The following is a 23,035-nucleotide window of genomic DNA, read 5'->3' as shown; positions in this document are numbered from 1 at the left end:
AAGTAAGAAAAATCAGTCACATTTAATAAAAATTAGTCACATCACTTAAATAATATATATTATTAAATAGTAATTATTTTAAAAAATTATAAAATTATATATGTTGATCATATATATTATTTTTTAATTTTTAATTTTATATTTTATTTTGTTTAATTTTATAATTTTTTAAAATAATTATTATTTAATAATATATATTAATAATATGACTGATTTTTATGATTATTGTTCTTGCACAATCTCCTATTGCTCGTGCTCTCAATTTTAACAAGAAAAAATAAATTATAAATATAAATTTTACCTCGTTACACAAAATAAATGATCAAATTCATAATATATTATTTGTAAATTTTGATTTTTATTAGATGGACGTAAAGGAGGCGAGACGGCGGATCTCGACGGCATATTTTCGGTGTTAAGATTGTAACTTTTATAAAAATTCAATACAAATAATGTAGTTTTCGTTGTCGTTTTCGAAAAGTCAGGAGAGACATGTCCATGTGTGCCCCGCTGAGTGCACTTCCGTCCGGCCACCAATCATATGCTTCTTCCGCCATAAGAATGATCTTCGGTGCTACTCCATGTGTAGGAGAAACGCAGAAGATATCAGCTGCTCGCTCAGACACTCTCCAAGTGGGTTTCTTCTACTCTTTCTGTTCTTGTCTTTCTGGGTTCTTTATTTGAGTTTGTCTGCAGGTTGCGAGTTGTCTTGATTGATTATTATCGAGGGATTTTCTCACTCTGTTTTACCCAACTCTTTAGTGATTATATGTTTGGATGTATCACTTGTCTCTCTAATTTGATGGTAAGCAATCAAGCTGCAGGTAGATTTGATTTGGTGACTGTTTAGTCGTTTAATTGGGCGTATGCCCAGAAAAGTTCATATATAAATTTAAGTGCCTGGCATTTTCTCTCTCTCTCTTTTTTTTTGGGGGGGGGGGGGAGGGGGGGGGGGGGGGTGGTGTTGGTGTGGGTGTGGGGGCGTGGTAAGTAAATTGCTTGAGAAATTGCCATCTTGACCATAAATTCTATGGTTTGCGGCTTGTCTTCGTGGAATTCGAAAAGGCCCGATGTCTGAGAATAACTTTTCTTTACCTACGGTTTGGAATTAAAGAAAAAGTGATTGGGAGAAAAAATTATTAGGGAAACTGAAGCTTTCACCTGTTGGATATGCAAAGAAAATGGGAACTCTTTTTTTTTTTTTTCAAAGAAGTAGAGAAAACTTATTTGATTTCAAATGGATAATGGAGAATAAGCTAAGAAAAAGGAAGAATGAAGGAAAATAATTTTCTTTTAATTTTTTTCCATTCGTTTTCTTTCCTATCCATTTCCACCTTGGAACCAGACGAGAAAAGAAATTTGATTTTCTCTTATTGTTTCCTTGTTTCTTAAATTTACAGTCTTGCCAAAAAGCTTGGCAATAAAAATTATGTCTCAATCCGGAACAATGATTACTGCTGTTTTCGCAATGGTCAACTTCAGATTCTGAAGAGGATTCTCATACCACTTTATTGGCTTTATTAGGTTCCTTATCTCATGGTTTATCTGTTGAACTACTTAGATTCAAGGATGGATGATTCCTTATCACAAAGGCCTCTTGTGTCTTATTATAGCTTTGATCTGTATCCTTTTTGGTTGTCCCTTCAATCCTCAAAAGGAGCCGTATCAATCCTCACCTGTTGCAGTAAAGAACATATTTTGTTTTTGGTGCTTAGTTTTATTCCTCATTCATGGATTTATCTCTGGTTTTATGCTTCATCGTACCGGTACTCTGTACTCCTCCCTGTCTAAATCATCTCCTATTAATAATCATTTAATCATTAAGTTTCCTAATCACTGGAGATTGATTCCTTAACTCATTTCTGTGTTTTAATCTTCTGGTCATTTAAGGGCATGATTCTTTTAACTCAACTGGTGTGACCTTCTTGCTGCATTCAGAAGTAGTTCTCCATTTCACATTGCTAGATTTATGCTGCTACACCATCATTAACCCCCTCACAACATTGATGTCGATCTAGGATACCACAAACGGTTAGTAATTTCCATGCTAATCTAACTTTGCTATATTCCTGATTCCAAATTCCCAACCGTGTTTATTACTCTTTCCCCTTTATGCTTAAGCATTTTTCTTTAAACTTGGCTTTGTCATATGGAGTTTCTTTCTTCACATTATGAGAAAATGTATATATTATAATTGCGCATATTCCCTTTTGTAATGAGACATCAGCAACTACTCAGTGCTTTATTATTTATTAGTCATCCTTTTCATCACTTTTGGGGAAATCCCTATCTTGTAATTATCTTCAGTTCTTAGCATTCTGAAAATCTAGAGCTCTTCATTGCATGAAGCTCTAATGGAGTTGATGTTTAGAATAGAATATACATGTTATGCATTTTACTATTTACCTCAAGTGAGTTTTGGGCATGATTGCAAAAGTTCTGGTACCTATCAGTCACAAAATTAGAGAGTTTCTATGATTGAAACTGAGAAAGCATAAACATTTCATTGCAGCTGTTTCACTCACAGATCTGTATATCACTAATTAAATAATCTTTGTTGGAGTCAGTGCATAATCAATCCTAAGAAAATTAAAAAATGCGTGCCACTAACTAAACAATGTATTGCACCAATGACACTTCTGACTTTCTACTAATTCTATTTCTTTGTAGTCTGTTCAACAACTAAGCTTCCATTTGAATTGAGTGGGCTATCAAGTAACCACAGTTTTCCATTGGTTGAAGGGCAATCTTCATTGGTTCATCCTAGCAGCTATTTTGACTACCTTAAAAAATTTTCTTCAAAAATCAAGGACAACTTCGTATGCAAACTGCAAAAACAGTTCTCCCAAAGCATATTCATTGCAATGAGTTCTTAGATCTAAAATGAAGTAACGTGCTTCTTATTGTCAATATAATAATTAGACAAGAAAGAATTCAGGTAGTGGTACTTTAACTTTGAAATATAATATTTTATGCACCTATTTGTCCTTTGGAAATTTTCCCTGTGCTGGTCTAGTATGTGGCAACGGATATCTAAACCAGGTGTCTAGTTACAAGTTGAGAAAAAAATGAAATGAAATGAAAGAAAAAGCAGAACCATTGCTTAAATGATTTACGTTGCAAGGTGCTAGTATTTTACTTGTGATGTCATGTCACCATCTGGTTGTCCAGAATGAGAACTTTCCTAATAGTGTCCCACTCTCTCAGGTCCTCTCTGCCATTTCCTGCCCGCATTTTGCCAGTGCTGAGGTTAGTATGTTCAAGCTTCAAATATAATTGATCAAATCCTTTCGTATTGGCTTTTTGCCCCCTTCTTGTTGGTGATGTTTTCTTGTCTTGCTGTCCCAGTAATGATTATAAGAGTGACTGCGGCAGTAATTGGGGGTCTTGTTGGCTGGGCATATCTGGCAATGAAGCCTCCCCCTCCTAAAATTTGTGGATCACAGGGTGGTCCTCCTGTTACTTCTCCTAGAGTGCAGCTCAGCGATGGCAGGCATTTGGCCTACAAAGAGAAAGGTGTCCCAATGGAAGAGGCTAAGTACAAGATCATTATCATTCATGGCTTTGATAGCTCCAAAGACTTAGATTTACCTGTCTCTCAAGTATGAACAAAATCTATTTTGAATTTCTACATACATGTTCGTTTAACAAGAAACTTATCCACTCCCGGTTGGTCAAGTTGATAAACTAAGTTCAATATCCTCAACCAGCAAGCCAAGTAAATACTCTTTTTTTTTTCTTTCCCCCACTTAGTCTTTTTTCCAGAGACAGAAAGGCATCCCTATTGTTGTTTTAAAATTGGATTACTGTAAAACTTTAGCCATTTAGTAGTAGTCCTCTTGAAATAACAATGTCTTTCATGTTGTTGCCAATATAACAAACAGGAAATATTAATAAAAGTTCATTAGATGGAATAATGGGGATTTACAATCAGTTATATGTTTGATTTGTGTATCTCTGTTTATAATTGTTAAATCTGCATTTTTATTTGCAGGAACTTATAGAGGAGCTACGGATATATTTCTTGTTATTCGACCGAGCAGGTTATGGAGAGAGTGATCCAAATCCAAAACGATCAGTCAAGAGTGAAGCATTTGATATTCAAGAACTAGCTGACAAGTTAAATATTGGTTCTAAGTTTTATTTGATTGGAGTATCCATGGGAGCATATCCAATTTGGAGTTGCCTAAAATACATCCCACATAGGCATGATAATTTAAGATGTTTTCAGTCAATTTAGTTTTATTGAATTACTTTGTCTTAATTTTGTGCCAAATGTAATTTACAGGTTGTCTGGGGCTTCCTTAGTGGTTCCAATGGTCAATTACTGGTGGCCTTGTCTTCCTCCTAGTGTATCAAAACAAGGCTTCAAAAGACTTCTCGCGCAAGACCAGTGGTCATTTCGAGTTGCGCATTATACTCCTTGGCTTTTTTACTGGTGGATGACTCAGAAATGGTTCCCTTCACTAAGTATAATGACAGGAAACATGGCCATTTTCTGCAAGCAAGATTTAGAGATGATAAAAATGTTGTCAGATGGCCCTAGTGTTGGTCAGGTAATTCTATCTCCTAGCTGATGGTCTCTTTACATGATATTGAGTAATTGCTTTGGTTAGTATATATTGATTGGAAAGGGCTTTAAAACATTTATCCCCCCAAGACTTTTGAGCTAAGCTGCTAAGTCTGTGTCCCTTTAATGCATGGATGCTATAGTGATTGCTGCTACTCTTATTTGCATGGCTCATCTATAAATCAATGATACATTTTTTAATAGAAAATTACGAACATCCTCATGACACATTTTTTGGATAGACAACTAGAAACTCTCTCGACTCAAAATTCCAGATAGTTGGTCACATGCTCTTAGATGATTTGTGGCACGCATTCTTCTAATTCAACTATCTATTTTGTGAGGGCGGGGGGGGGGGGGGGGATTTATATGCAACTCCAGGATGAGATTGAGTCTCCTACGTCTATCTCTATCTCTATTGAAAATCCGATTAGGTCTATCAAAGGAGTCACGCTCTTTTGTAAGTTGTAACCATTTCATAAGAACCACTACAACAACTCCTTTGATGAGATTGATGTTAGAAGTAAAAAAGGAGGGGCTCATTTTTGACAAAAACAAAGAAGAAAAAAAACAAATGAAAGAAGAAACAAAAGTCTACAACAACCTTTTGAATTAAGATAGCACATCCATAATTTTCTTTTGACAAAAGCAACCAAGAAATTTGTGAGAAGAAGACAATACGTACTACATGTGGAGTGCCGAAATTTTTTGTGGCTGAAGAAGAAAATTGCAACAGTAGGAAAAATGTGGCAGAATTGGAGCGGCGCACGCAACGCGTAAGGGAGGCCTATAAATTGGCCTCCCTAGCTCATTTGTTAGCAGTTTATGTAACCCAAAAATAGAGGAGAGAAATAGTTTAGTGAGGGGAAAATTCTCTGGGTGTAATTGGGTTGTGGTTTTGTGAGTATAGAGTGTTTTGTATAAACACAGTGTATATTTTCCCACAGTGAAAATACTGCAGTGGCTCTGTCGACGTAGGGGAGTTCTCGAACCACGTAAAATTCTCATTTCCATTCTTTTATTATTTCGTCCTTATTATTACTTGTGTGTCTCCTTTTCTCTCCCCCCATTCCCAACAACTAGTATCAGAGCTTGAATTGGGTGTTGATATCTACTACAGCTCTGTGGTTGCCACTATAAAAGTGGATCCTTTACATCAAAAAATAAGTTAGATTATTAATTACTCTTTTGAAGGTACTGGGTACTATTCATGTGTACGTGGATACTATTCACACATACAGGGTACTGTTCATGTGAAATAGTGGGAGCTAATTTTGCGCTCAAAGAAGTTTGTGAAATAGTGGGAGCTAATTTTGCGCTCAAAGCAGTTTGTGATAGGAGCAATGGCATCTAAAAAGGATTCATACAAGATTGAGAAGTTCGATGGTTCGAATTTCAGATTCTGTAAGATGCAGATGAAAGATTATCTATATCAACAAGACTTGTACTTGCCATTGGACGAGAAGCCACGGACCATAAAGGATGAGGAATGGAAGGTGTCAAATCGCAAAGCCCTAGGAGCAGTTCATCCCAGTTTAATGAGATCTAATGCCTTTAATGTCAAAGATCAGTATACAATTGCAGGACTCATAAAGCTCTCTCCAATATGTACGAGGAACCTTCTGCAGCCCACAAGGTATTTTTGATTAAGAAGTTGTTTAATTTAAAGATGCTAGAAAACGGTAATTTCATAAAACATCTGAGCTCCGTTAATGAGACCAAGGATCAACTAAAGTTGGTGGAAATTACTTTTATCGATGAAGTTGAAGGTGGTGCTGTTCTTAGTATGATGCCAGAGAGTTGGAGAGTAGAGGTAGAAACAGATTCAGAGGCAATCAACGTGGCAAATCTAAGTCAAGAAACGGAAGATCAAAATTCCAAAGTTGCTAATACAACAAAGGTAAAAATAATATTGAATGTTGGAATTGTGAAAAAATGGGACACTTTAAATCTAAATGTAAAGGTTCAAAGAAAGAAAACAACGAACAAGCCAATGCAAATGCCATGTCAAACGATTCAGGTGATGCTCTCATATGTTATATGGAGAGCGAGATGGAATTTTGGGTGTTAGATTTAGGGGTTTCATTCCATGCTACCTCAAACAAGGAAGTGTTTGAGAACAATGTCTCAGGAAATCTGGGAAAGGTGTATCTCGGTGATGATTAGACATGCAATGTCATTGGTCAAGGAGCAATACAGATCAGACTAAATGGATCTGTATGGAAGCTGAAGAATGTGAGACATGTACCCAATCTTAGGAAGAATCTAATTTCTATTGGATAGTTGGCAAAAGACGGTTATGTAACAACTTTTGCAGGAGACACCTGGAAGAATTTGAAGGGAGCTATGACTGTTGCCCGAGGTAAGAAAATCGAAACTCTTTGCACAACTATGAATGGAAGTTACTTTATTGCAGTTGCAGAATGTAAAAAAGATTTGAATCTATGGCACCGAAGGCTTGGCCACATGAGTGCAAAGGGGTTGAAAGTCATGCATTCGAAAGGGAAATTGTCAGGATTGAAATTAGCGGATATTGATTTGTGTGAGAGTTGTATTTTCGAAAAGTAGAAACGGGTGAGTTTCAATAAAGTAGGTAGAACTCCGAAGGCATCAAAGCTCGAGTTAGTTTACACAGATGTTTGGGGTTCAACAACAGTTTCATCAGTTGGTGGTAAGCAGTATTTTGTTATCTTTAATAATGATCATTTTAGGAAAGTATGAGTATACTTTATCAGACAAAAATATGAGGTATTTGAAACATTTAAAAGATGGAAAGCGATGGTGGAGAATGAAACTGGTTTAAGGATTAAAAAACTACGTTTTGACAATGGTAGAGAATATGAAGACACCTGGTTTAAATAGTTCTGTTATGAGAGCGGGATCAAGCTTGAAAGGATTGTGCCAAGGACACCACAATAGAATGGCATAGCATAACGTATGAACAAAACATTGACTGAGAGAGCCAGAAGCATGCGTTTACAAGTAGGGTTGCCCAAGCAGTTATGGACAGAGGCTGTCAACACAGTAGCTTACTTACTCAACCACAAACCATCAACAACCTTAGATTTCAAAATACCAAAAGGGGTTTGGACTGGATAAGAGGTTAGACTTTTACATTTGAAAGTATTTGGTTGTGTCTCTTACGTGCATATTAGTGATAATTCTAGGAATAAACTTGATGCCAAATCACTTAAATGCACATTCATTGGTTATGGTGGTGATGAATTTGGTTATAGATGTTGGGATGACCAAAATAAGGAAATCATTAGAAGTAGGGATGTAGTTTGTAATGAAAAGGTCCTGTATAAAGATAGAGACACATTACAGTTTAGTAGTTCAAAAGATCTAGAATCTATTTACTTTGAGCCCGATGATGTCCCAAATAGTGTCACTGTTAAATCAGGTCAGAATCCTCAAGAGGAGGAAATTACAGGATAGGTTATTGAAGAGCCACAAGATCAAGTTCCTATGTTGGGGAGATTCAGTCGACCACATGTACCAAATAGGAAGTACTTGAGCTATTTGCTACTAACAGATAGAGAAGAACCTAAATGCTATAATGAAGTATGTCCGGTAAAAGATGCGAGCAAGTGAGAGCTTGTAATGGAAGATTAGACGAAATCTCTTAAATCCAACCAGACTTGGGAATTAGCAAAGTTACCAGCCGACAAAAAAGCTTTGCAGAACAAATGGGTGTATCGAGTTAAAAAGGAGCATGATGGCTCTAAGAGATACAAAGTTAGATTGGTGGTTAAAGGCTTTCATTTGAAAGAAGGTATTGACTACACATACATCTTTTCTCCGATCGTTAAGCTGACTATCATTCGATCAATTTTGAGCACTACAAGGTATGTGTTCACATTGGGGACTATAGCAGTTAGCTGGATTTCTTAGTTGCAAAAGATTCTCTCTCTCGACAATTGAGGCAGAGTATGTAGCAGTGATAGAAGCTAGCAAAGAGTTTATCTGGTTACAAGGGTTGTTAGCAGAAATGAGTTTCAAACAGGAAATGAATGTGTTGCATAATGACAATCAGAGTGCAATACACTTGGCCAAGAATTCAGTATTTCACTCCAGGACCAAGCATATAGGACTCCGTTATCATTTTATTCGATCATTATTGGAGGATGGAGTATTGACGTTTGTGAAAATACAAGGCATTAATAACCTAGCTGACATGTTAATGAAGGTAGTCACTATTGAGAAATTAGAGTTGTGTACAACTGTAATTGGTCTTTGATGATAAAAGGATCAAAATGAGCTATTGTATTGATTGGGTGTGAAGACAGATTGAAATCAGTCTTCAAGTGGGAGATTGTTAGAAGTAAAAAAGGAGAGGCTTCTTTTTGACAAAAGCAAAGAAAGAAATAAATGAAAGAAGAAACAAAAGGCTGCAGCAACCTTTTGAATTAAGACAACACAACCATCCTTTTCTTTTAACAAAAGTAGCCATGGAATTTGAGAGAAGACAACGTGTGTAGCAACCAAAGCAGAAATCTAAAGCAGCATGTGGAGTGTCGAAATTTTTTGCTGTTGAAGAAGAAAATTGCAGCAACAGGAGAAATGTGACAGAATTGGAGCGGCGCACGTAACGCGTAAAGGAGGCTTATATCGGAAAACTCCCCTACGTCCACGGAGCTACTGCAGTATAAAACACTCTTTACTCACATAGCCACAGCTCAATTACACCCAGAGAATTTTTCTTCTCACTTAAATCTCTCTCTCTCTACTCTCCTTTGGGCTACACGAACTGCTGTGTGCCACTCCAATTCTGATGCATTTCTCTTATTGTTGCAATTTTCTTCTTCAGCTGCAAAAATTTTTGGCACTCTCACATGCTACTTTTGATTTCTGCTTCGATTGTTGTACGCGTTGTCTTCTTCTCACAAATTCCATGGTAGCTTTTATCAAAAGAAAAGAATGGTTGTGTTGTTTTAATTCAAAAGGCTATTGCAACCTTTTGTTTCTTCTTTCATTTGTTTTTTTCTTCTTTGTTTTTGTCAAAAGGGACCCCCTCCTTTTTAACTTCTAACAATCTCTTACTTGAAGATTGATTTCAATTTGTCTTCACACACAATCAATGCAGTAGCTCATTTCTCCATAGTGACTGCCTTAGTTAACATGTCAACTGGGTTCCTGCTGCCTTGTATCTTCACAAGCGTTAATACTCCATCCTTCAACAATGATCGAATAAAATGATAATAGAGTACTATATGCTTGGTCCTCGAATGAAATGCTGAATTCTTGGCCAAGTGTATTGCACTTTAACTGTCACCGTGTAACACATTTATTTCCTGTTTGAAACTCATTTATGCTAACAACTCTTTTAATCAGATAAACTCCTTGTTTGTTTCTGTCACTGCTACATACTCTGCCTCAATTGTAGAAAGAGAGACAATTTTTTGCAACTAAGAAATCCAACTAACTGTTATAGTCTCTAATGTGAACACATACCCTGTATTGCTCCTTCTATGGTTTACTTCTCTAGTAAAGTTAGCATCAACATAAACAACAACAACAACAACATATCCAGCCTTTATCCCACTATGTGGGGTCGGCTACATGAATTCTAGACTTCCATGTATTTATGTCTTTTATCATATCCTCATTTAGATCCATATATTTCATATCAAATTTTAATGTCTCTCCCAAAGTCTTCTTGGGTCTACCTCTATCTCTTTTTGTGACTAATTGTTCCATTTCATCAACTCTTCTCACAGGAGCGTCTCTTAGTCTCCTTCTCACATGACCAAACCATTTTAGTCTAGTCTCTCTCATCTTCTCCTCGATTGGCACTACTCCTACCTTATTACGAATAACTTCATTTCTAATTTTATCCTTTCTTGTATGTCCGCACATCCATCTTAACATCCTCATCTCCGCTACACTCGTCTTTTGCTCATGCTGGTATTTGACTGCCCAACATTCCGAGCCATACAGCAAGACTGGTCTTATAACTGTCCTATAAAATTTTCCTTTCAATTTTAATGGAATTTTACCATCACATAACACCCCCCATGCATTTCTCCATTTTAGCCAACCTGTCTTAATTCTATGTGCGACATCCTCGTGGATTTCTCCATCTTTTTGAATCACTGATCCCAAATATCAAAAATGGTCTTTTCTTTGTAAGATTTGGTCTTCTAATTTTATTATAACATCATCCACTTTTGCATTTTTACTAAATTTGCATTCCATATATTTTGTTTTCTTTATACTTAATTTAAATCCCTTAGATTCTAAATTGTTTCTCCACAACTCAAATTTAGTGTTCACTCATTCTTTTGTTTCATCCACCAACACTATGTCGTCTGCAAATAGCATACACCATGGCACATCTGTCTGAATATCTTTAGTGAGTTCATCCATTACTAGGGCAAATAAGTATGGACTTAGTGCAGAACCTTGATGCAGTCCTATTGTAGTTGTAAATGGTTCAGTATCCCTTCTGCATGTTCTGACCCTTGTCTCTACACCATGATACATATCCTTAAGGGCTTGTATATAGGCTATTTTGACTCCTTTCTTCTCTAAAACCCTCCATAATACTTCTCTAGGGACCCTATCATAGGCCTTTTCTAGATCTATAAACACCATATGTAGGTCCTTCTGATGATCTCGATACCTTTCCATTAGACGCCTCAGTAAATATATAGCTTCCATTGTTGACCTACCAGGCATGAAACCAAACTGATTTTCTGACACCTTTGTTTCCTTTCTGAGCCTCTGCTCTATTACTCTCTCCCAGAGTTTCATGGTATGACTCATTAACTTAATTCCTCTATAATTTTCATAGTTTTGAACATCTCCTTTGTTCTTGTATATAGGAACCAAAGTACTCTTCCTCCACTCATCTAGCATCTTTTTTGATTTAAGGATGGCGTTAAATAGTTGCGTTAGCCAGGAGATGCCCTTTTCTCCTATGCATTTCCATGCTTCTATTGGTATATTATCTGGTCCCACTGCCTTATGATTTTTCATCTTTTTTAATGCTTGCCTTATTTCATTTGAACTTATGCGTCGATAGAATGTGTAGCTCACATTCCCTTCGGAGTTACTAAGATGTCCCAACCTAACTCTTGTGTCACCACCATCATTGAATAATTTTGTGAAATACTCCTTCCATCTCTCCTTAATCGCTCCCTTATTTACTAAAATATTTTGATTGTCATCTTTTATGCATTTCACTTGATTTAAATCTCGTGTTTTTCTTTCTCTTGCTTTAGCTAATTTATATATATATCCCTTTCTCCATCTTTTGTATCAAGTCGTTTATATAGATTCTCATATGCTTTTGACCTTGCTTCACTAACAACTCTTTTTGCTGCCTTTTTTGCTTCTTTATAATTTTTTTGATTTTCTTCATTGTTGCATTGATATACCGCCTTATAGCAAGTTTTCTTATTTTTAATTTTCAATTGTACCTCTTCATTCCACCACCAAGACTCCTTAAGGTTAGGGGCTCTACCATTTGTCTCTCCAAGGACTACCTTTGCCGTGCTTCTCAGAGCATTAGCCATTTCTTTCCACATTTGGTTTGTCTGTCTTTCTCCATTCCATTCCCTTCTACCCCTTAATTTTTCTTTGAAGATTAGTTGTTTCTCCCATTTTAAATTCCACCACCTGATTCTTGGATTTTGTTTTATGTGATTTTTTCTCTTCCAATTTCTTACTTGGACGTCAAGTACTAGAAGTCTATGTTGAGTAGTCAAACACTCTCCCGGTATCACCTTACAATTCCTACAACATAACCGATCCTCTTGTCTCATGAGGAAGTAATCTATTTGGGTGCTTGAGGTGATATTTTTATATGTGATTAAGTGTTCGTCCCGTTTTTTGAACCTAGTATTGGTTATAATGAGCCCATATGCCATAGCAAAATCTAGGATAGATTTACCCTCATTATTAATTTCCCCGAATCCATACCCTCCGTGTACCTCTCTATATCTGTTTCCGTCTCTACCCACGTGCCCATTTAAGTCACCTCCTATAATCACTTTTTCTGCTCTTGGTATCATTTGTATCAGTCCCTCTAGGTCTTCCCAGAATTTTGCTTTTATCTCATCACCTAACCCCGCTTGTGGTGCATATGTACTAAAGATATTCAGTCATTCTTCCTAGACTAATCTTCACCATAATAATCCTATCCCCTATTCTCTTTATATCCACTACCTCATCTATTAAGCTTTTATCCATAATAATCCCTACTCCATTTTTCGCTCGATCAGTTCTTGTGTACCATATTTTATATCCAGCTTCTGATAAAGTTTTTGCTTTTTTTCCTACCCATCTTGTCTCTTGAAGGCACATAATATTAATTTTTCTCCTAATCATCACATCCACCACTTCCATAGCTTTGCCTGTTAATGTTCCTATGTTCCATGACCCAATCCTTAATCTATGATTTTGTTTTTGGCCTTGATTTTGGATTTGATTTTGTTTTTGGCCTTGACTTTGAATTTGATTTTGTTTTTGATTTTGATTTTGGTTTTGGTTTTGATTTTGATTTTGGTTTTGATTTTGGTTTTGATTTTGATTTTGGACTATCTTCTTTACCCACATCCGTCCAAGCAAATGCGGGAACCCTTGCTCATTTATCATTACATCCGGGCGCCAATGCAGCGGCCCTAGCTCACTTGTCACTACATGGGGGCAGTGTAGCGCGTCGCTATGAAGGGTTACGCCCACGCCCAAACGATTTTTCATAATTTGTCTAGAGTTCATGTTTTGGATCCGACTAAGTTTTACGTTGGCTGTCGGCTACCTAACACAACCCTCCTCCTTTATCCGGATTTGGGACCGACAATGGATAACATCCCCAGGCGGAGTTTAAAGTTAGCATCAACATAACCTTGCAATTTCAGCTCTCCCTTCCTGAAGCATAGACACATTTCGGTAGTACCCCGCAGGTATCTTAGTATCCATTTTATTGTTTCCCAATGCTACTTGCTTGGATTGGACAAGAATTTGCTCACTACTCCCACTGCATGAGCAATATTTGGTATCGCAGAGACCATGGCATACAAAACTTTAGCCATGTACTCATTTTCTTCGTCTGTCTTTGGGCACTACTCCTTTGACAGCTTAAAGTGATTAGCTAAAGGCATTCTAACCAGCTTGGCATTACACATACCAAATATTTGGAAGACCTTACGGACATACTCTGCCTAAGATAATTGTAAGGTACCCTTCTGCTTGTTTCTGCTAATCCTCATCCCAAGTATCTTCTTTGCTAGACCCAAATCATTCATTTCAAATTCATTGGATAAATGTTTCTTCAACTTGTTAATCTCATCGTTGTTAGCTCCAGCTACTAACATATCATCAACGTAAAGTAGCAAAATAATAAAGCTGGTTGCTGAATCCCTCTGCACACCAGACCTTCATTGCCATTTATTGTGAATCCCTATGGTTGCTGCATGTATATCTCTTCTTCCAAATCACTATAGAGAAAAGCTGTTTTCACATCTAACTGCTCTAGATGCAAATCCTTTGCTTCTATAATACTCAAAATTGACTGAATGGTAGTTAGCTTGACGACCAGAGAGAAGATGTCTGTGTAGTCAATACCTTGTTTTTGTTGGAAGCTTTTAACCACCAATCTTGCTTTGTATCTCTTGGAGCTTTTAACCACCAATCTTGTGGCTCTTCAATAACTTGTCTTGTAATTTCCTCCTTGTGAGGATTCTAGCCTGTTTTAACAGTGACACTATCTGGGACATCATCGGGCTCAAAGTAAACAGGTTCTAGATCTTTTGGACTACTGTACTATAATGTGTCTCTATTTTCATACAAGAGATTTTCATTAAAAACTACATCACTGCTTCTAATGATTTTTCTTATTTTGGTCATCCCAATATCTATAACCAAATTCATCACCACCATAACCAATTAATGTGCATTTAAGTGATTTGACATCAAGTTTATTTCTAAAATTATCACTAATATGCACGTAAGAGAAGCAACCAAATACTTTCAAATGTGAAAGTCTAACTTCTTTTCCAGTCCAAACCTCTTCTGATGTTTTGAAATATAAGGTTATTGATGGTCCATGGTTAAGTAAGTTGCTGTGTTGACTGTCTCTGCCCAAAACTGCTTGGGTAACCCTGCATGTAAACGCATGTTTCTGGCTCTCTCAATCAATGTTTTGTTCATATGTTATGCTATGCCATTCTGTTGTGGTGTCCTTGGCATAGTCCTTTTGAGCTTGATCCTGCTCTCATAATAAAACTTTTTAAACCTGGTGTATTCATATTCTCCACAATTGTTAGAATGCAGCCTTTTAATCCTTAAACCAGTTTCATTCTCCACTATCATACCTCAGATTTTTTGTCTGATAAAGTATACCCATACTTTCCTAGAATAATCATTAATAAAAGTAACAAAATATTACTTACGATCAATTGATGAAACTGTTGTTGGACCCCAAATATCTGTGTGAACTAACTCGAGCTTTGATGCCTTCAGAGTTTTGCCTACTTTCTTGAAACTCACCCATTTCTGCTTTCCGAAAATACAGCTCTCATACAAATCAATATCCACTAATTTCAATCCTGGCAATTTTTGTAATATCCCGTTTTCGAGGTGTGTTATAACTTGGAACAATTTTAGGATAATAATTTTTTTCTTATCAAAACTAATGCTAAACCATATCATTCTTTATATCCATCCCAAAATTTTCATCCATCTATTTTGAAAAAGAATCATAAACAAGAAATGCGGAAGATAGAATCGAATCTTAACTTTAACATTAGCCAATAATAAGGTTATATATCATCGTTTTTCAAAACATTCAGAATTCAAAGTGGCAGAACTTAAATACATAGGCTACATAAAAATACAACCAATACATCATGCACTTCGCTAAGTGCCATAACATGCCTCTTTCATCCTCATTTCAGCTACAATCTACATCTGAAACGTTTGAATATTTCAGGGTTAAAGTCCAAGTTAGATGATAATCATCTAAGTAAGGGTACAAATATCATATTTCGTGCATATATGCAAAATGTCATTTTTCTGTTAGTTTGAGTCGACCGCACCCAACTGCTACTCTCTATTTTACAACCTCCTTACTAGGCTGAGGTGCATGGGGGCACTCTTGGTGGAGCAGCGGTGTCAGTCCTTAATCTCAAACCCCATGCAATGTATGTCCAATAATATTATCGTGAACATATGCATATTTTATCATAGCATGTAAATGCAATTTACATGACATATTTACGTAAAGACATGACAACATGATAAAACCATTTACATAAAATCGGATTTAGGGTCGGACCACTTACCTTTAAAGCAATTTAGCACCGAAATCTCAAAATGCGCAATGACCTCGATTGATGTGTCAAGACCTAAAATCCTACTCTTGACTAAATCTTAACGCATCAATGATCCCTAGTCATTACATTTAATCCAGAACTTCAATATCCTATTTTTCCTAAATTTCTTATAATTTCCTCAAATTTTCTCACATTTTCCTCGATAAATCCAAACTAAATATTTCTCAAATATTTTTCTATAACAATTCATAAAATAATTTTCTTGATTTTCTGAAATTTTTTAAGATATTTTACTCATCTCGATGAAGCCCTTTCAACCTTTTCGGTATACATACTTTTTCTCGAACTATGTGTCTCAAGTAACTTTTCTGGCCAAATTTCTCGAAAAATTAGTAAACCTCAATTTCCTATTTTTCCAAATTTTTCTGGAAATATTTCCTACTTTTTTCTTTCTTTTCTCTTTTTCTTCCCTTCTTCTTCTTCCTTCTTCTTTTTGCAACGCACGAACAGCCATGCGCCAGCCGCTGCACCACCGTGCTAGCAATTTGTCGGTCGTCGTGATAGTCCTTACCGGCCTCCGCTGACCTCATCGGCCACCGTCGGCTTCGCTGGACCACTGTTGCATGTTGCCTGCTTCGCTAGTTGCCCCTGTTTGTTGCCCCTGTTGCTGCAACATTGCAGTAATGGCTTCCGCGTGCTTTTGCAGCCAACTTCGACCACCATTCACCAGTCACCCTCGTCGCTAAGCTTGCTGCCTCCGCCTTTTGTCGTCGTGGTCACGCCCAGTTGCTGCTTTCTTGCTTCCTCTGCTTCTTCACTCTTCTTCATTTCTTCTCCATTTGCTCTCAACTTCTCTCTCTATTTATAGGCAATGCATCGCCTCTTCACCGACTCTCCCTAACTTGCCCATCCCTTGTAGCGTGTAAAACTCCACTTGCAGCCATGACGTTGTAGAGGTATGGCCAGCCATCACTCACACGCACACAGACACGCACATATATATATATATATCTATATATTACACCAAAACATAAGGGAATTTACACATTTAAATCCCAATTTCATCTCTATTACACTTGGGCAATTTTCTAATTGCAATTACACCCTCAAATACCAGATTAATTTGCATTACGATACTTAAAATGCGAAATTAATAACTCCAATATTACTTGATAAAGACGATTTCGTCCCCATGCCCTCACGGGACCCTTGTTTTATCCCGAAACCACTTTAGGGTTTATCCTTATGTAAAATTGGAGCCCCTCAGGGTTCTGTTGACTTCCCGAAAGTTTCTTACAATCATTTGGTTTTTCAGCCTGAACCGAAGCGGTATTAAAAACTGCCTCGGTTCCGATTTCTTTTAATACCATAAATCTTATCTCTGAACGCTCGTCAATCCCATATCTTTTTCTCCAGATATCTAAGCTCCAGGGCATTCCCTGCAGTCGATTCGATATCTCATAGTTGTGGGAAATAATATTATAATTCCAATTTATTTGAAAATTCCACTTATGGTCCAAAATAAATTACACTTGAGTCCTTTTAGAAATTCTTGAGTATTACATTCTCCCCCATTTACACAAAAATTTCGTCCTTGAAATTTGTCATATATTTTAAATCTTAAAATTTCATCCTAGAAATTAGCACTTGACTGATCAAATAACTAGGGAAGAACATACCTCGTTATCTTATTTCAAATAATCCTATGAGAACAAATTATAGCCATTGACTTTTTCCTCAAGTCGATAGGTACTACCATCATCATCAATAGGCTAAGAGCCTCTATCAAATGCCATTTACAGGCCATTAACCCAATCATATTAGTAGACATATTCCAACTTAATGCATCAGCCACTTCATTGCCATGCTCTGGGTAACATAACATTGATATTGTCCTTGAGGAAACTCCACCTATTGTTGCTACCTCATGTTCAGTTCTTTAACCATCTTGTCACATAGGTAAAGCTTTCGCCTATTCTATCATTAACAACACTCATTACCATCTTGTCACATAGGTAGTTTTCCTTGTACTTTTTCCCTTTGACCATTGTAGCCTTTTTGGCATATCACTCATGATGGATCATCTTTACCACATCGCTCTGGTTTCTTGGAAGGTTGGATTCTAGCCTTAACATAATATCTAGTGCTACCCAAACTTTGACACTTGACTGTTTCCTGCAGTACACTATGTTGCTCCGACTATTTGGGTCTTGCATCCCTGCCGCGAGCTAGCTTGCAGTCCTTCCACTGTGGCTGCTCCGGTCATCGTTTGTTGCGAGCCAACCACTAGTCCTTCGCCTTGGTCCTTAGCCTCAGGTCCGTTGTTATAGGTTATGTAATTATGGTGTTATCGTTATGTTGGAGTTCATTGTCCCATCTCCCAGAGTTGCAATGGTTCCCTCTTCTATCACTTCTTTTTCACGATAAGAATTTATATATATGACTTTCTTGGTTGTCAAGCCAACCCACAATCGAATTGTCACATCTGACTAATCACATTAATTTATATAAAAGTAACAAAATACTGCTTGCCACCAATTGATGAAACTATTGCTGAACCCCAAACATCTGTGTAAACGAACTCGAGCTTTGATGCCTTCGGAGTTCTGGCTACTTTCTTGAAACTCACCCGTTTCTACTTTTCAAAAATATAGCTCTCACACAAATCAATATCCACTAATTTCAATCCTAGCAGTTTCCCTTTCGAATGCATTACTTTCAACCCTTTTGCACTCATATGGCCAAGTCTTTGGTGCCACAGATTCGGATTTTCTTTACATTCTACAACTGTAATAGAGAACTTCCATTCATAGTTGTGTAAAGAGTTCCGATTTTCTTACCTTAGGCAATAGTCATAGCTCCCTTCGAAATCTTCCAGGTGTCTCTTGCAAAAGTTATTACATAACCATCTTTTGCCAACTGTTCAATAGAAATTAGATTCTTTCTGAGATTGATTACATGTCTCACGTTCTTCAGTTTCCATATAGATCCATTTAGTTTGATCTGTATTGCTCCTTGACCAACGACGTCGCACACTTGATCATCACTGAGATACACCTTTCCCATATTTCTCGAGACATAATTCTCAAACATTTCCTTGTTTGAGGTAGCATGGAATAAAGCCCCTGAATCTAGCACCCAAGATCCTGTCTCACTCTCCATAGAACATATTAGAGCATCATCTGAATCATTTGACATAACGTTTGCATTGGCTTGTTCGTCGTTTTCTTTCTTCGAACCTCTGCATTTAGATTTAAAGTGTCCCATTTTTTCACAGTTCCAACATTCAATATTATTTTTACCTTTGTTGTATTGGCAATTTCTAGATTTTGACCTTCCGTTCCTTGACTTAGATCTTTCACGCTGATTGTCTTTGAATTTGTTTCTGCTTTTTCTCTCCACATTCAATGCTGATGTCGAAGTTAAGGGACCTTCTTCTATCATTCTGATTTCCTCCGTCATGATCATGTCTACTACTTATGAGAATACCATTTTATTTTTCTCAAAAGAAGCATTGATCGACTATATGGTAGACTGCCAACTCTTTGGCATCGTACTAAGAACAACACCGGCTTCAACTTCATCGATAAAAGTAATTTCCATTGACTTTAGTTGATCCTTGGTCTCATTGAAGGTGTTTAGATGTTATCTGAAATTCCTATTTTTTGGCATCTTTAAATTAAACAACTTCTTAATCAAAAATATCTTGTGGGCTGTAGAAGAATGCTCGTACATATTGGAGAGAATTTTTATGATTTCTGCAGTTATATCCTGATCTTTGACATTGAAGGCAACATGTCTCGTTAAACTAAGACGAACTGCTCCTAGGGCTTTGTGATCTAACACCTTCCATTCCTCATCCTTCGTGGTCTGTGGCTTCTCGTCCAATGGCAAATATAAGTCTTTTTGGTACAGATAATCTTCCATTTGCATCTTTCAGAATCTGAAATTTGAACCATTGAACTTCTCAATCTTGTACGAATCCTTCTCAGATGCCATTGCTCCTACTCAAATCTCACTGTTTTCCTGCAGCTACCACTATTCACGTGAACATTACCTGTACATGTGAATAGTACCTCGTATATGTGAATAGTACACAGTATCTATCAAAGAGTGAGTAATAATCTAATTTATTTTTTGATGTGGAGAATCCACTTTTGTAGTGCCAACCACAGAGCATGCAATTAATAGATATATAAACATTTAAATGTAAACTCTGATACCAGTTGTTAGGAATTGTGAGAGAAAGAAGGAGACACACAAGTAAAAAATAAGGACAGAATAATAAAAGAATGGATACAAGAATATTACGTGGTTTGGGAAACTCCCCAATGTTTATGGAGCTATTGCGGTATTTTCACTATGTGAAAAAATATACACCATGTTTTTATAAAACACGCTCTATTCACATAACCATAACCCAATTACACCAAGAGAATTTTTCTTCTCACTTAAATCTCTCTCTCTACTCTCCTTTGGGTGGCACGAACTGCTAACAAATGAGCTAGAAAGGCCAATTTATTGGCAATTGGCCTCCCTTACCCGTTGCTGCGTGTGCCGCTCCAATTCTGCCGTTGCCTCCTTCCCAACAATTGAATGTTGTAAAAATCGTGGTCATCAAAACTGCTTCTTGCAGTAACTCTCGATTAGTTTCCTTGTTCTTGAGAATTTATGATTGTAAATCAAGACGGTGAATGAAGCATGAAATGTATTTATTTCTTTAGAACTGGAAATGGTTGACTGCTGATGATGCACTGTGGTGTTCTTCATTTCAGGAAAAGGTACGGCAACAAGGTGTTCACGAGTCGCTGTATCGAGACATTTTGGCTGGCTATGGCGAATGGGAATTTGACCCCTTGGACATAGCCAATCCTTTCCCAGAAAACGAGGGCTCGGTTCACATCTGGCAAGGGCACGAGGACAAGATTATCCCGTTTCAAATAAACCGCCATATCGCAAAAGAGCTCCCCTGGATTTGCTACCATGAGGTCCCTGATGCCGGGCATTTGTTGATCTATGATGGCAATTTATGCACAACCATCTTCAGAGAACTTGTGCTCGGATAAGCCTCAGAGACGACGACCATATTTGGAAGCATTCTTATCTAGTAGTGTAGAAAAAGTTTGTGCAATTACTGTTACAAGCAGAAATATTTGAATTCATGTAGCCGGTTTCATATATTCCAACTAAGTAAGGGTTGATAATGTACTGTTAGTGAGTGTTGTGGGGACGAAGAACATTTGTTGAGAACAGTTAGTTATCTTGTATTGATATTTGATGGATGGCCCGTTCTCCTGGCTTCGCCAATTGGGCTGCGCCTGCCGGTTCTGCCCCAAATCTATAGAGAAAATATATTTGGAAGAATATGTGTGATACTAATTATATCTCTTAATATATTTGTGATATTACATTCCAACCTTATTAATATATCCATCTATTATGTTAATTTTGAGAGGGAGGGGGCGTGGGCCAGGGGTATGGGACCCACACATCCACAACCCCCCCCCCCCCCCCCCCCCCCTCCCCCTCTGCGTCGGGTAACATAATAGAATCCATAGATAATAATATATGTGATACTAATGATATCTTTTAAAACAATGTAGTTAAAGTATATATAATAAAAATATCTTATTTTTAAATAAAATATATTTATTTTTAACATTTAAAAAATTTAATTGATTAAATATATTTACTAACCAATTAGATTATTTAGATATAAAATATAAATACATTTATTATATTTTAATCATCACCCCAATGGCAATATGATTAACATTACCTAATGTGAAATATTCTATATAAACTCCCTAAATTTTGAATTAATTATATAAAAAAAATGCGTTTTTATATCATGGGTTGAAATCTCTAAATTTGAATAACTACACTCATATAGTTGTAATGCTATATTAATTTTAATAATTAAAAATAATTATATTTATCTGCTTAATATTTATAAATATATAACACATACTTAGTTTTGGTTATTCCAAATTAAATAAACACAGAATCCGAATGGCTTATGACCATTGTTTTTCCTATTTCGTTTTAAAAATTAGAATCAAAATTAAAGACTTATGGTTCGATTCTGGTTCCTGAAAATAAAAAACGAAATTGATTCAAACTGTTGAAAAATAAATTAAATAAATATAAAATATATAATATAATACATAATAAGTGATAGTTTTAAAAATAATTTTGATTAAAATAAATAAATTATAAATTCAAATGGTAAGTGAATTACATAGAGTTTGATTTCTTTAAATCTTAAAAGACAGATAATTTTATTTATATAAATTAAATTCAATTTTTTTTTATTAAATCAATTTAAATGGGAAACAGAACTATCTATAGAAATCGGAACCAGAACACAATTCGATGCGAATTCCACTAAGAAAGTGGATTGGAATTTGCCGGTTCCAGAACCGTCGTCAGGCGTAGGTGGGTGATCGATTTATTTTTATTTTTTATTTTTTTAAAATTGACAAAATCTCTCAATCGAGAATGTCGGGATTCCTAGTGCCCAGAAACCAAACAAACAATGCCTTGTCGAGCTGGCCAATCAGAGAACGTCGGGCACCGCTGGCGTCCTCTGACAGCCAACGAAGCTTAACCGTCGTCTTTTGCTCATATCAACCAACAGACAACAGCTGGTGTCCCTAACTAGAATTACAAACCTACCCTTGCTTGCCTGCTGACTTGGCGCTACTTGATTGGCCAGAAAATTCTCCAAATCCCCCTCCACTCCATCCCACTTTATAACGAGATAATTAAACTGTAAAATCTGAATTTATAAAGATTGGAGTCAAATAATTGTTAATATTTATCCTTAAATTTAAGAAATGTAGTAGCTAATTAATTCAAAATGTATTATGATTAATTTAAAATATTTTAAAAATAATTAAATGAATTTGAAAATCCAAATCTAAAGTCAAAGTGTGTGAGATGATGTGATAATTTATATAAAAAAATATGTAAAGTAATATTATTTAAATTTTGATTATTGAGAGCCCTTTTATCGTCCCCAAACAAATACTTTTCTCCATATATTATTTATCTTTAGTAGGACGAATAGCATTACTCAAAGTCATTATTTATTAATTAAGGTAGTATTTGTTAATTAAAATATATATAAAAAAAATAAAATATGATTTTTTTTTAAATTTTTATTTTTTTAATGTCTTTGTTA

General features: G+C 36.3%; 1 protein-coding gene across 9 annotated transcripts; it reads left to right on the top strand.

Moving 5' to 3' along the window:
- Positions 1 to 479: 479 nt before the first annotated feature.
- LOC127806236 (uncharacterized) lies at positions 480 to 21,213 on the top strand. Of its 9 annotated transcripts, none has more exons than XM_052343409.1 (9): positions 585 to 633; positions 1,525 to 1,622; positions 1,891 to 2,031; positions 3,208 to 3,249; positions 3,349 to 3,602; positions 3,995 to 4,206; positions 4,289 to 4,556; positions 5,899 to 6,206; positions 20,625 to 20,854. In XM_052343409.1, the coding sequence occupies exons 5-9, from the start codon at positions 3,351 to 3,353 to the stop codon at positions 20,713 to 20,715; spliced, it is 1,131 nt and encodes a 376-aa protein (XP_052199369.1). In that variant the 5' UTR covers positions 585 to 633; positions 1,525 to 1,622; positions 1,891 to 2,031; positions 3,208 to 3,249; positions 3,349 to 3,350; the 3' UTR covers positions 20,716 to 20,854. The 9 variants fall into 9 exon arrangements, with proteins under 9 accessions (XP_052199351.1, XP_052199415.1, XP_052199380.1 ...); XM_052343430.1 differs by having other exon boundaries at positions 588 to 633; positions 1,562 to 1,622; XM_052343420.1 differs by lacking the exon at positions 1,525 to 1,622 and having other exon boundaries at positions 490 to 633.
- Positions 21,214 to 23,035: the final 1,822 nt, after the last annotated feature.

The sequence above is a fragment of the Diospyros lotus genome, chromosome 1 (assembly GCF_014633365.1).
Source record: "Diospyros lotus cultivar Yz01 chromosome 1, ASM1463336v1, whole genome shotgun sequence".
In the NCBI taxonomy this organism is placed as follows: Eukaryota; Viridiplantae; Streptophyta; class Magnoliopsida; order Ericales; family Ebenaceae; genus Diospyros; species Diospyros lotus.
Note: the sequence above shows the minus strand (reverse complement) of the source record. Positions and strands in the feature narration are given on the sequence as shown.

What these genes read in the sequence shown, in the direction of transcription:
- LOC127806236 (XM_052343391.1), top strand. Translation starts at nt 582, where the DNA reads ATGTGTAGGAGAAACGCAGAAGATATCAGCTGCTCGCTCAGACACTCT. An exon ending in CTAAAATACATCCCACATAG is followed by an intron (nt 4,207 to 4,288) that starts GCATGATAATTT and finishes TGTAATTTACAG; the next exon opens with GTTGTCTGGGGCTTCCTTAG. An exon ending in ATGGCCCTAGTGTTGGTCAG is followed by an intron (nt 4,557 to 5,898) that starts GTAATTCTATCT and finishes CGCTCAAAGCAG; the next exon opens with TTTGTGATAGGAGCAATGGC.